Consider the following 13,658-nt stretch of genomic DNA (forward strand, 5'->3'; position numbering starts at 1 on the left):
GGGCCCGCCGGGCCGCGCTCGGGCCGGGGGTGCTCACCGGACAGCGCTGGAGAAGATGGCGCTGGAAAAATGGCCACCCGCGATAGAAACCGCACTTTTCAGGCCCTTTTAATAGCAGATGTGGCATTTGACTGGCTTACGGTTACGTTTAGGAGGAATTGCTGTTTTAGCGAAGACTCGGGTGAGGTGGTTACGTTGTCAGTGACTCGGCATTGCTAGCAGTCGGGGCCATCAGGCACCTTTATGTGATTCTAAGAAAAATATTGATGGTGTCGGCTGCCCAGGGCAAACCCAGCAGGAGCAGGCAGGGGTGAGGTGGTTCCAGCACATGCAGGTGGTTTGTGGGGGAAAAAAAGCCACCTCCAGTGCCCGTCGCCGTGTTTCTGAGGTGCTGTGAGGATGGGCAGAGCTGCAGCCGCTGCCTGAGCTCGCCCGGATGGACAGACCGCTGTGGCGGGGCTCCTCGGTGGGGCGGAGGGGAATGAGAATATTCGCTGCGGATCCTGGAGCAGAGTCTGGCCCAGGTGGTGTCGTGGGGATCTGTGAAGCACCAGGAAAGGCGTGCTCAGTAGGAAGTACTTTGATTTCTTCAGCGGTAAACTGAGGCCAGATAATTTTTATTTCAGTTATTACAGAGGCAGCTGGTAGAAACGTGAGCCAAAGTACAGCTCTGTAATATTTAACTCTTCTGTAGTTAATCTGGTCGTCCTTACACAGCAATAACTGGGAGCCATGTTACCTGTCTGTGGGCAGTCCCAGAAAGAGTTCAATTTAACTAGTGAGGAATTAAAAACAGTATTGTGTGAAACTCTTGTTTTGGGGTTGGTTTTTTTTTTGGACAGGGAGCAAGGCATTACTTATGCTGACTTTCTAACTTAATAGCTTTTTACCAGGGAAACAAGTGATTCCATGGTCAGTGGGCTATACCAAAGCATTGTGTCTGTGCTAGTAAGTGAAAACAAGTTTGTGTAAAACCAAGTGCCTGGCCAGCTGTCGGGATTTTTGATGTGTAACTTAGCTGTGAAACAGTTTTCATCTTTGGCATGGAGAATTTTAGTTTTACTTTATACTAAATGGATTGCGAGCGATGTGAGTACTGGGGTTGCCCATTTAGCAGTGACTTTAACATACAGCACTCCGGTTTCGGTGACAATCCCTGTCTGTGTTTAGTGTCTCCTGAGGCTACAGGCGGGTGTTTGAGGAGTACATGCGGGTTATTAGCCAGCGGTACCCAGACATCCGAATTGAAGGGGAAAACTACCTTCCTCAACCTATATATAGGTAAGCAAATGACTAGCAGTACTAATTGTCTTTTTTTTCCAATATGTATGTTCAGCATGGTGAGTGGTGAACGTGTGCACTTATACTTAAATAATACTGAAAATGGAAACTTAGGTTGTTTTTTTACTATTATGGTTACATACAAGCTCAGTTATGTTTTCACTTGCAGATAGGCACCTTAGTTTTCCATACAAATATTGCCATCTGGGTATCTGTAAGATGAAGCCTGTTGCATTCCAATCTAAAGTAAATTACATAATCCACTTTTTTCACAGCAAATTTTTGCAGCTTTCCTTCATGATGTATCTGTACATAAATTCATATTTGTTGATCAGCTTATGCACTCAGTGACAAATTCCTGTAATAGGTTAAGATTGCAGAGGAGGGAAGAGTTTGTTTTTAACATCTAAATTGGGGAAAGCTAACCTCATCGGGGGGACTACTAGGATGACCTTAGCTACAGTCGGGGGGGAAAGCCTGAAGAAATTTGGAAAAAGGCAAAACAAAAAAAGTTTTAATTCCTATTATTTAAACCATTGTGTGCATGCCAGAGAGTGATGCCGTAGTTACTGTGGTGGCTTCTGAATCACTTCTTGACCTAATTACTGTAATAATTACAATGATAAGAATGCTACAAGATTGAATACCTCTGTAAATTTGGTCTCTGGCTATAGGTTTAATTCTTACAAGGAACTGTAGGGATTTCTGCATCAGCTGGGAAAATGCTTTATGAGGAAGTAGTGCATGTCAATTAAACATGTCTCTATAGTATGGAACACCTTTGAGAAACTGAATGTATTATCCAGTTTAGACATGTATCAGTTGAAAGCAAATTTCTATTTGATGTCTGCTTAGAAAAAAGATTTAAAATAATCTGTATGCATGGTACACAGGAGTGGTATCCTGAGGATGTGTGGGGTTGTTAATGTGGGCTGCTTTTGGGTTTTTTTTCAGCAAGATAAACTTACTTGAAAAGTTTTGTATCTCCTCTGAAACGCTTGTACACTATCAGAATTCTTCTAATTAGGTGAATTATAGCTATATAGTGGTGAAGCAGTAACTGTGAACCTTCTAAGTTACTTTTATGTGTTGTCTTTTGATAGGCACGTAGCATCCTTCCTGTCTGTCTTCAAACTAGTATTAATAGGCTTAATAATCGTTGGCAAGGATCCATTTGCTTTCTTTGGCATGCAAGCTCCAAGCATCTGGCAGTGGGGCCAAGAAAATAAGGTAAACAGCATACTTCCTGCTTTTATTTTGAAAACGTAGTTTTAGAATGACTTCATGAGACTGCTCTGGGAGTACTTCACAATTGTTACTGGTTTAACTTTCATACGTTGCAGCCTTAACAGGGCCTTTCGGCTTCTATATCTAAACATACTTGAGAATTTTATGGTAGCATAATTATTCTTACAGTAGCGTAAGTAGTGCTTCATGTTTTTGACAGACCCAGATTTCACTCTCAGTATGTGTCTTTCCAAGCTGATGGTGCTGCAGAGGGACAGCTGAGGTTAACGTTACTGACAAAGATAAAAGAATTCTTTATTTTTCGGGCTCAAGAGTAGCGTTTCAAGCCGGTATTATTCGTGTTTAAATTACAGCTTCCCTTTTCTATTGTCTCATAACTATTTTGCAGTTGTTGCTTTTGTCAGACTTTTAATTGATTAGGCGTGCAATTTGATGGTGATTAGAAAAATGGAGTTGAAATTTTGTGGGTGTTTTTGGCGAACATACTCTGGCACGACAGACTGCCTTGTGGGATGAATATCAGTCAGTACTAATGATGCGAACAGATTAATGTTGTTGAACTCTGATTTATAATTACCTTGTTCCACATTTATTCTACTGAAAAAAAAAAGGCAATTTATGTTTATTAACCTTTATATATTTTACTGGTGCACAGATCCTCAAAACTGAGCTACCCAGTGCAGTGCGTCTCTGTCACCAGTCAGTTTGAACATACAGAAGCTGTAATATATCCTGTTTAATTAAATAGGCCAAGTACACTACCGAGCTAGGCTGGCTGCGGTGTCTGTCGTGCTTTAACCCTAGCTGGTGCCTAGAACCACGCAGCCGCTCACTCCCCCCCCTGCCTTTTTCCTGCCCCAGGAAGTGGTGGGGGGGAAGAGGGGGGAAAACGGAGGGGAAAGGAAGGAAAAAACCCTGGTGGGTTGAGATAAAGACAGTTTAATAGAAACAATAACAGAAAGGGAAAAATAACAGTAATAATAATGGCACTGGATGCTCAGCACCCAGTGAATGGCACTGTCTGGAGCAGTGATTGCGGATTCCCGCCCTCGGCTGACCCCCATTTATATACTGAGCATGAGGTCTATGGTATGGGATATTACTTTGGCCATGCCATCGTTCTGTCTGGGCTTCTGTGGGAAGCGGAAAAAAGTCTTTGAATAGTGTAAACATCACTTACCAACAGCTAAGACTGATAGGTATTACTGACATTCCCTTCACAGCAATCACCAGACAGAAAATTAACTCCTTCCCAGCTGAAACCAGGACAGCATGTCTGTGATGTTGTAAACAACTTCTCTCCCAAGCTAAATTCTGTGGTGTTGCAGTAACCTGTGTGAATGTGCCCTTGTGCGTGAAAAGGGAATTATAAAGGTGCTGGCGATGGAGGGAGATGCTGCGTTGCTGGAGATTGTATCATTTCATCCTGAGGCACCAACACACAAAGAAAATTCCAGATGATGAACTTGAAGAAATGCTGGAGGGTTGGCAGTTCTTGTGAACAAATGCAATTTGACTTGCTCTGCTGTTTGTGTCTAGGCCTTTGGTTTGTTGAAATGAAGTGTTATTCTGAAAATGACAGGCAACACGCAGGAATGGCTGCGTTCCCTTGTCATCCTGCAAGCGCCATCATAGCCATGTACTCTGCAAACTGGCTGTTGAGACGTGCATAGATTGTGGAGGAAAGGAGCAGGAAGACGTAACTTGGTTTGAATCAGGACTATGAGTTGTGTGATTTCAGAACTATTTTGATACCTGTCTTGGGAAGGCAGTGTGCACGATCTCTTTAAAAAGAGGATGAAAGGAAGATGTCTATGTGATTGGAAGATTGCTTGATAAGTTGTAGAGGGGAATTCAGAGACACCAGTAAACTTCCAGCACTTACTGAGAGTGAATGAAATAAGCTGTGGCTCACGTGGCTGAAGTATTGGGGATTCTCTCTCTGTTCTCTCCTAGGTTTATGCTTGTATGATGGTCTTCTTCCTGAGCAACATGATTGAGAACCAGTGTATGTCAACAGGTGCATTTGAAATAACTTTGAATGGTGAGCAGAGAACTTTCAATTGCATTGCGTTGCATGTGTATGCACAGATTTTTGAGAGCTGTTGTGTTGGGGAGTGAGGGATGATGTTATGAAATGTGTGTTTCAAAATGTGATTGTATGTGGTAATTGCTATCCATTTTGAAGCTTCAGGTGTTATGTATCACAATAAATGATGAAAATCATAAATGTCTTGTAAAACAGTTTATACAGATGTCAGTAACATCTATTTCAAAATACCTGTGTAAAAACTTCTGTAGAGGAATGCTCAGTCACTTGGAGTAACTGGATTATGTTCTTTCTTTGCCTGTGATGTGCATTAAGTAAGAAATGTTCAACTAGGGAAGCGTACTCTCCAGTTAATTAGATGCCTTCCCTGTCCTGTTTTCTAATGTGGTTTAGCTTTGGAATCCTGTTGAATCCATTGCTATTCCCAGATTTTCAGTACCAGCAGACAGCAATACTGGTTTTTTAGGTTAAAGAGTCTGTGGACCTTTTGCCTTCAAATAATTTTATGGTTTTAAAGATGGATGGACTACAGAATTTTTCAGGCTCTAGGTACAATTGTGTTATCTAGCTCTGTGCTTTATAATCTAAATCTACGGTTGTGCAGGATGCATTTCAATATAGTGGTTTCTAAGTCAAGTCATACACTGCAGAACCTCTTAAAGACTGACTGTATTGCACCGAAGTAGTTGAACTTGATGCACTTCCAGTCCTAAATCTCAGATTAGAATTGGCAGCAGAGCCTTCCCGGGCGGGGGGGAACAGTCACATCTGATCTTCTGTAAGTTTCTGGTTTGTGTTCTGGGGCAGTGGGGTTCCAGTCTGGCTTTTGTTTTATGTAGATGACAGCAATTGTATTTTTCAGTGTGGGTTCATGAAGTGCTATAGCAGTGAGGGATATTTGAGGGAGTAAGTATTTGTCAACATCAGAAATGAATGTTCTGTTTGCCCTAAAGTATTTATGGACTGTGCTGCCTTTTGTATTTCTGGGGGAAAAAAAAAATGGTTGCAGCTACTTTGTGTAGAACATTCCACACCAGATCTTGGTAAGCAGAACTGTTGAGGGTCAGCCTTAGACGTTAGGCAGAAGTGAGATGAACACTAATGAGACCCACAAGTTCCAAACATTTAGTGATGGTTTAAAAACTCAATATGCTATTCTGCCAGTTACTGATCTATTTTTAGATGTTTTGTCAATGGCTATTTTGAACTTCTAAATCTGTATGATGTACTTCTAAATGGAAACATTAAACTCTTTTTTTCTAGTTGGACTGGGTTTAGTATAGCCAGAGGTTTGAAGCATTGTTGACCCAGATATTTCTCTCAATATAAAATAGTACCAACTTGCATAGCTTCTTAGATCTCATACATTTTATGTTTAAACTAGCCCTGTGTAATTTCTGACTTTGTCAATGTAATGGTGCGTTTCTCCCCTCCCTGTGTTTTGTGGTAGATGTTCCAGTGTGGTCCAAGCTAGAGTCTGGCCACCTGCCTTCCATGCAGCAGCTTGTACAAATTCTCGATAACGAAATGAAGCTCAATGTGCACATGGAGTCAATGCCTCATCATCGATCATAGCCCCATCTATCAGCGCTGAAACTTCTTGTAAGTCTTCTTCCAGTCACCAGCTGCCTGTTGATGCGGATGTGAGGGACCGCATGTCGCAGATTGAACATTGTAATAGTATATTTGTTCATTTAGAAGTGTTTTACTGGAGAACCAGCTTTAGTGACTTTCAGTGAATTGACATGTATGATTTTACAGATACTGTTTTGGTGGGAGGTTTTGGGTTGGGGTTTGCTCTGCCCATTTCAAAACTGGAAGCTGGCATTCCTTTGGGCAGAAAAAGTGTGTTACTGTGTGCGGGAGGCCTTAAGTTAGTGAACTGTATTATGCAGAGATCAGAAAACACACTGCATTACGTGCCTTGAAATAGTTATGTACAAAGGATTTCTCTGTAACTTATAACCTAATTGAATTGCAGGACCCTAGAAAGTAGAACACTTTTTTTGCTCCCAACTGTGTGCTTTGCTGTTACAACCTTTGGCACATATTCCAAGGGTTAACATCTCTACTTTATATTTTATGACAAACCAATTCTGTGTTCCTGCATCACTTGTGACTTTCAAAACATTTAGTTTGCGATTTTACATAGGAACATTGATGTGCTACAAAAAAGCGATCTTGGTTCAGAAATTGGCAGTTGACCCTTGGGAGACCACTTAAGTGAAGTACTGATTAGCTGTGGTGCAGTTTTTAGCACAGGAACACTTTCGTTTGAGAGACTGGTTTCTTGGCGCTACCTTGCCGACAGACATGCCTCTCTCAAGGGACAGACCCTGCGCTCCCATTCCTCTTGACTGACATCTTGCAACTGTCTCACCACCTTAAACCCATCCGTGGGTCCCAGCTGTAGCAGTTAATGACCTGGCTCTGTGCAAACACCTGCACAGATTTCCTTTGGAGCTCTGTTAACATGATTCGGCTTCTGGAAAGTTGTATTTACATAAGCAAGAAAGTAGCGCATGGAGGTGTATGTTGAGAGAGACCTGAGCTCTGTCAGGTCTCACTCCTGGTAGGAATCCATGCTCTGTAAACAGGGCGCTCTGCTGTGTCTCACTGCTTCAGAGCTCAGACTGCGAACCCCACTTTTTAGCCCCATGGATCTCTCCTTCCACTGACGCTCCTGCGCATCCTGGTGGGGAGAGCAGTTAGAGAAATTGTTCCCTCCAAGCCCTCATGCGGGGAACACGAGAAGCAGTTGACTTCCGATGCCTGCAGTCAGGTCCTGTTTGTTCCGTTATGTCTGATTTGTCCCAGTAATTTAGCAAAAGACATCTTAATCATGAAATAAGTTGTTTAGTATTTTTGAAGTATTACTTAGTATTAAAAAGTTTGGCATTTCTTGTACTTTTCAGATGGGCTTGCTGAAGCCCATCGTCCTGTAGGTATGGATTTGGAGGGTCTCGGGTAGTATTCTTTGCTGCAAAGTAGATTGATGTCACTTTTACACTTACAAAGCATGCTAAGACTCTCCTTATGTAGAATTTTATTTAATGGGATATGAGTTTAGAAAAACAGCAACCCCCCTGCCTTCAGTTGTATTTCCATCCATGTGGGAAGTAACACTACCGGTTAGCAGAGTCTGATAGTGAGACTTGGTGACTTTGTGGCTTAATGTCTCCTTAGCTAAATTCATGCTGATGCGATGTCGTTCTGATGGTATCCTTGTAGGCCATTGCCCGGAATGAAATACTGACAGAACTCTCTTGTCGTGAGTTACCACCTCCCAAGAGATGGTGTTTGTAACGCGAAGCGTGCGTGGGCTGCTGTTCTCGGTAGCGTACCAGCAGTGCCTCGGCGCTCTGTTCCAGCGGTGTGGGAGACGGCTTGCTCGTTTAGCGCAGGAGAGGTTGCCGACTGTAATGCTTGTGTCTCCGTTTCCAGGCATTAAGTGGTGATTTCCAAAGGCAGCGCGGCTCGGACCCATGAAGGCCTGTACTGAAGACAGCTCGCTGTTGGTACAGACTGGATGCTTCTCTCGCAGCCGCGTTGTGCCTCCTGAAAAAAAACTTAATGAAAGACCTCTTTCAGTGCTGGCGTGTTCCAGATACTGCACAGTCATGGAGTGCAATAATACTGTATAGTTTTTTTAAGATTTCATTCGACCAGTTCATAGCTCAACAATGCAGGCATTACTAATTGTAACTTATTTTATAGTCATGTTTCACACAATGGCAGATTGAGTTGATACCTAATTTTTCCTCAGAAAAAAAGTTTGTTTAATCTGTTGTATTTTATATGAATTTATGTTCTTTTTGTAGTTTAAAATGGAGTTATAGGAGTGTCTGATATTGTCCTAAACTTAAGTAATTGACAGCTGTCTATCAAATATCTCTAATGTGGTTAAAGCAGGTTTGTATATTTTTCAAAATATATGGCAGAGTTGAACAGTGCATTATATACTAAATTATATAAACAAAATTATATGCAGAGTAGTTACATCATTTTGTGACTTCAGTAAAAATTAAGATCAACTGCTTTTTAAATTGCATTGGCCAGCTCAGGAGGTTTTTGCTCGACCATTCTGAAGAGATGAAAAGCTGGGCCTTCCTACTGTCCCGAATAGAAACCGAGAAGGTTAATTTAAATAGAGAGTTCTCATTTACTGTGTGAACTACCTTGTTTGAGTCACTGATGGATATTCTTGGAACTGCAATTGAAAAAATGCATAAAAAGCCTACTTTCCAAAGTCATTAATCTTGCGTTTGTCTTGTCTGAGCCCCTGACAACCTCTGTGTGCTGGAAGGAACACACGGAGCTCTGTCCTCCCCTTCACGCGCCTGCCAGAATTCAGCTGCCATTGGAGTTGAGGTGCTGTTGTGCCGGGGAACCCCGCGGGGCTGAGGGGAAGTCTGAATGCAGTTCTGCTGCGGGGGCTGGGGCGTCCTGGGGTTGGCTTCCCGAGGCGCTGGGGCTGCAGCTCCTGCGCTGCGGTTTCTCTCCACCGTCGGGTCTCTGCCAGTGGCCGAGTGGCCGCTGCTCTGGCGCCCGTGTGGGGTGGTGCAGCCCCGGCAGCGCCTGCCACTCCATGTTTTGTCCCTGCTCTGAGCTGCAGGGTTTTGCACGCCTTGTAAAACAGCTGGAGTACTTTCTGGATACTTCTGGAGCCCCTCTGCGGGGAGGACAGGCTGGGAGAGTTGGGGGGGTTCAGCCTGGAGAAGAGAAGGCCAAAAAGGGGAGACCTCAGAGCCCCTTCCAGTGCCTAAAGGGGCTCCAGGAGAGCTGGGGAGGGACTTGTGACAAGGGCATGTGGTGATGGGATGAGGGGGAATGGCTTCAAACTGGAAGAGGGGAGATTGACATGAGATAATCAGGAAGAAATGTTTCCCTGTGCGGGTGGTGATCCCCTGGGGCAGGTTGCCCCGAGAAGCTGTGGCTGCCCCATCCCTGGAGGTGTTCAAGGCCAGGTTGGACGGGGCTTGGAGCAACCTGGGCTGGGGGGAGGTGGCCCTGCCCAGGGCAGGGGGAGGGACTGGGTGATCTTTAAGGTCCCTTCCAACCCAAACCCTTCTGTGATTCTTACTGAACGTTGTCTCTGGATGGGGAGGGAGATTCTCTGTTGCGGTGGTGATCAGATGAGAAGGGAATCTGCAGAGCCGTGACAAAGGCAGCTGTCATGGCGTGTGAGAACTCTTCGACCCTTCCCAAGGCTTTAGGGACTGATGTCAGAAATGTGTCAGTTACCGAAGGCTCTGTCCGCCCAGCTGAGAGAAAAGCCAATGTCAGTTGTTATAAAGGTGTTGCCCATCACAACCATTAAACACAATGGCCTCAAGGCCACTTTGTGATGAAATCATGTAAAATGCTGTCTCTTCTGAAATAGATTAGCCAAAGTTTTCTAGTGTGGATACAGTTTTAGTTTCTCATTAATTGTACACTTCAGACAAATTAGACAGAAAACAAATAAATGCACAGATGTGTTGCTAGGCTAAGATTTTCCGTGAGCTGTTCATGTTATCACCCTTGCGATATTTGTTCACGATCTGCCTGCTGCCCCCCGTGTTCCTGCTCTTCCATCTGAGCAAGGTGGTTTATCGATACACTGGGGTTAGCTATGCAAGAACCTTTGCTGACGTCCCTTAAATGTACCAGAAGGTTTTTCCATTGGGGGGCTTTTTTTCATGGGCTGGACCAAGCCCCATGGTCCCAGTTCACAGAGCACTTACAAACAAAAAAACAGAACAATAAAATGGAAATAAAGAACCTTGATGGTCATTAAAGGCAGCGATACCCGCCAGCCTTCCTATAAGCCAGTTGCGGTGTTTGTGGTGCTTTAGCCAGGAGAGCTTGTTCTAGTCTGAAATCGGTGCTTCCTGAAGTCGAACGAGGACAGAAGCCCAGCTGGGCAGTTTTTGGGTCCCAGGCAGCCGGAGCCTGGCAGTCTGCCTCCAGCAGCGCCCAGGGGACAGACCCCGGGCGCGGATACGCTGCTTCCCGGTCACCCTCCTGCCCTCCCTGCCCCCAGAAATACTCACCACGGGGCTCTCTGCGCCCTCGGTGCTTTCTGTGTATTTGGTAACCCTGAAAGGGTTTCTTCTCCTTGAATCATCTTACTAACGAGTCTTTCTTCTGTGGAGATGGGTCTGACAACCAGCACTGCTTGGCGCGGCGGGAAACCCATATACCCACGTGGCGTCCTGGTGTTAAAATTGCAGCTTTTTGCTCTCCCGTCCTGCACAATGCTACTTTGTAATGTTAAAATGAAGGTGTAACGACCTATATATCTGAAAAAGCCCTGTTTGAACACTTGATTGATTTTACCCATAAGCAAAATGGATATTAAATAATAAATCTGAGGAGCAAATTCAAGCTTGTTGATCTTGGCTTGTTAAGCGCAAGGGTAGATGATACAGGTCCAGCGGATCTGCTGTGAGCTGGGTGCAGACTAGGGAAGGACAAAAAAATGGGTCTCGCATTTCCCACTGCGAGTGCAGAGAAACGGGCCGTTGCGTGTAAGCTGCTTGCAGCAGAGATCTGTTTTCGGGTCTCATCTTGTGCTTGTGCTGGCGTAAATCAGACAACCTGCTAAAAACTGGAATGACGATGGCATAGCAGGTCAAAATCAAACTCCCGGGTGTGATCTTCATCTTTGTAAAGCAAAGATTTAGAATCTAGAAGATACTTAATCTAATCAAAGATTTTCACCCAAGGCACTGTGCCTAAGCCTGCAGAGTTATGTGGGACGGGCCGTGCGGCAGCAGGACACTGCTCGGCCTCGGACCCTGCGGCGCGGGGGGACAGTCCCTCGCTCCCTCTCTGGGGAGAGCTCTGAAATCGCCCGGGCACGGAGAGGTGAGGGGCAGCTCGTGGTGGGCGTGTGTCAATGCCCCCCACTTCTGGTGATTTTAATATGAGATTTTGCCCAGTGGGCTGCGTTACAGGCTTTGGCGTGCAGCTAAACCTCAGTTACTCTGTGGAACATCTGGTTCCTGCCCCTCCCAAAGGCTCTGCACCCCACTGACGCCCCCGTGAGCAGAGCCACGTGAGCCCGGCTGGGCGAGCAGGACCAGTCCCTGCTGCCATCCCTGTCCCGGGGACGGGGCTTCTCCAGGCGCTGGGGCTGGCCGGCGCTGTGCACGGCTGCCTGGCTACGACGCGTGGCCCGAGCCCCTTCCGAGTGGTGTGTGCAGGGCAGTTAGCAGAGCCATCGTGCCGCTCATTAACAAGGACTTGCAATAGCTGTCTTGGACTGGCAGACTTAAATTCCAAATCCGTAATAAGTGTGAACTTAATGAATATAGTATGTTTATGCAGAGCCTAATTTGACATAAATTGGATTTAATTTTTTTGGATTCATTTACTGTACAATTTCCTACTAGTGTTGTGGTTGCAGCTGCATAGAGTAAAAGCTCATTTAGTACGTGTGTGCTGATCTGTGGCCAGGAGAACCTGATAAAAGGTGGGACAGTGAGGAACCCCTCGAGCATCGCCCCACTCCCCGCTGTCTCCTGTGTGCCCTCATTTCCCATGGCTGTAGCAGAGAGACCTGCACAGTTTTCTGCACCAGCCAGGGCAGCACTGCCCAGCCGTGCCGCGGCTGCCCCGGGCCTGAGGAGGTGCATCCTTTGCCGTTCCCCTGCCATCCATGAGTGGGGTCTGGAGGCTGTGAGGTGTCCCTGGGTCAGAGGTCGTACGTGGCAGCCTGGGCTGAGCTCCCAGCGCAGTGTCCTGACACGGCAGGTATTCCTGTAGCCCCGCACCTCCCTGTGGCCAGGAGGCAGTGCCCAGGGAAGCCGGTGCTGTGGCTACCGGGCTGTGGGCGCTGCACTGGGAGGGGATGGTGCTGCCTTGCTGGGAGGAGCGTGCACTGCCCACATTCCCATCCTTGCTGAGTGCTCCTCTCGGCTTTGTTAGCGAAGCTGCTCCTTATCACTCTGCGTCAGAGGTGTGCTCGGGAGCCGGCCGACCCTGGGCGCATTCACTCTGCAGTGGCTCGTGCTGAGCGCAGGTGAGGACTCCAGCTCTTCCGCATCTTGGAGCATCCCTGCAGGCGTGGAGCAAAATCAGATGGGTAAAAGGAAGGCCAAGAGCCCTAGAAAGACCACTGGTGACTCGTGGCAGCTGGGAAGGTCCTGGAGGTCTCCTGAGATGGACAAAGTGCCCCTTAGAGGACTAACTGACACGCTCCTGGCCTTGGGCTGCGGCTGGAGGCGCTGAGGCACTTCTGTCCCATCCCTCCAAGCTCAGCCACACATCTCTTTGTGGTGGGGTTTTCTGTGCTGGGGCCAAGTTTTCCTGCGCATCTCTTTCAACCCTCCTTGCCAGGGAGAATGGTCAACCTCCTGTACGCGGTGCTGCACTCCCTCCTGAGCTGCCTCATCCCCCCAGCCAACCTGCTGGTCATTGTGGCCGTCTACCAGCTGATGAGGAAGCAGCCGGGCACCAGCTATGTCTACATCCTCAACCTGGCCACTGCCGACCTGCTGGTGGGTGTGATGTGCATTGCCGAGGCACTGGACGACATCCTCGATGGGGATTTTGACCGCAGCAAATCCTTCTGCCTCCTGCGCATCGCCATGAGCATGACACCTTGCATTGGCTCCATCCTGACCTTGCTCCTGATCTCCCTGGACAGGTACCTGGCGGTGACGCTGCCACTCTCCTACCCCACCCTCCTGAAGAAAATGCCCATGGTCCTCTCCCTTGTTGTGCTCTGGATGCTCTCCTCCTTTTTCGGGCACTTGCCTCTCATCTTGCCCTCCCTCCAGCGAGGCAACTACACAGGTTACTGCGGGCTCCTTTACGCAGCCAAGAGCGAGTACCTCTACACAATCTGCTTCGGCATCTTTGCTCCGTCCCTGCTGGTGCTGGTGTGCCTGCATGTCTGGGTGGGCAGCATCGCCTACGTGCAGCACCGGCGGCTCCGGCATGCCTGCGCCCAGGCGGGGGCCCCCCGTGCCCGCCTGCGCCACTTCAAGGCGCTGCGGACTGTGCTCATCGTCCTTGTTGGCTTCAGCCTCTCCTGGGGCCCCTACCTGGTGGGGGGCACCGTGCAGGCCGCCTGCAGCTCCTGCAACCT

The 13,658-nt window shown here is 46.9% G+C and overlaps 2 protein-coding genes across 2 annotated transcripts in view; both read left to right on the top strand.

Moving 5' to 3' along the window:
- The first annotated feature begins 1,169 nt into the window (after positions 1–1,169).
- Positions 1,170–8,825, top strand: LOC104285878 (selenoprotein T). The gene is made up of 5 exons (XM_009884382.1): positions 1,170–1,281; positions 2,385–2,511; positions 4,486–4,573; positions 6,030–6,181; positions 8,024–8,825. The coding sequence occupies exons 1-4, from the start codon at positions 1,208–1,210 to the stop codon at positions 6,152–6,154; spliced, it is 414 nt and encodes a 137-aa protein (XP_009882684.1). The 5' UTR covers positions 1,170–1,207; the 3' UTR covers positions 6,155–6,181; positions 8,024–8,825.
- A 4,084-nt stretch (positions 8,826–12,909) lies between these two features.
- LOC104285942 (glucose-dependent insulinotropic receptor-like) overlaps positions 12,910–13,658 on the top strand; it is a 1,264-nt gene continuing 515 nt past the window's right edge. Inside the window, exon 1 of the mRNA XM_009884470.1 lies at positions 12,910–13,617. Coding sequence (XP_009882772.1) covers positions 12,910–13,617 — 708 coding nt within the window. The remainder of the gene's footprint in view (positions 13,618–13,658) is intronic.

The sequence above is a fragment of the Charadrius vociferus genome, unplaced genomic scaffold (assembly GCF_000708025.1).
Source record: "Charadrius vociferus isolate BGI_N301 unplaced genomic scaffold, ASM70802v2 scaffold104, whole genome shotgun sequence".
In the NCBI taxonomy this organism is placed as follows: domain Eukaryota; kingdom Metazoa; phylum Chordata; class Aves; order Charadriiformes; family Charadriidae; genus Charadrius; species Charadrius vociferus.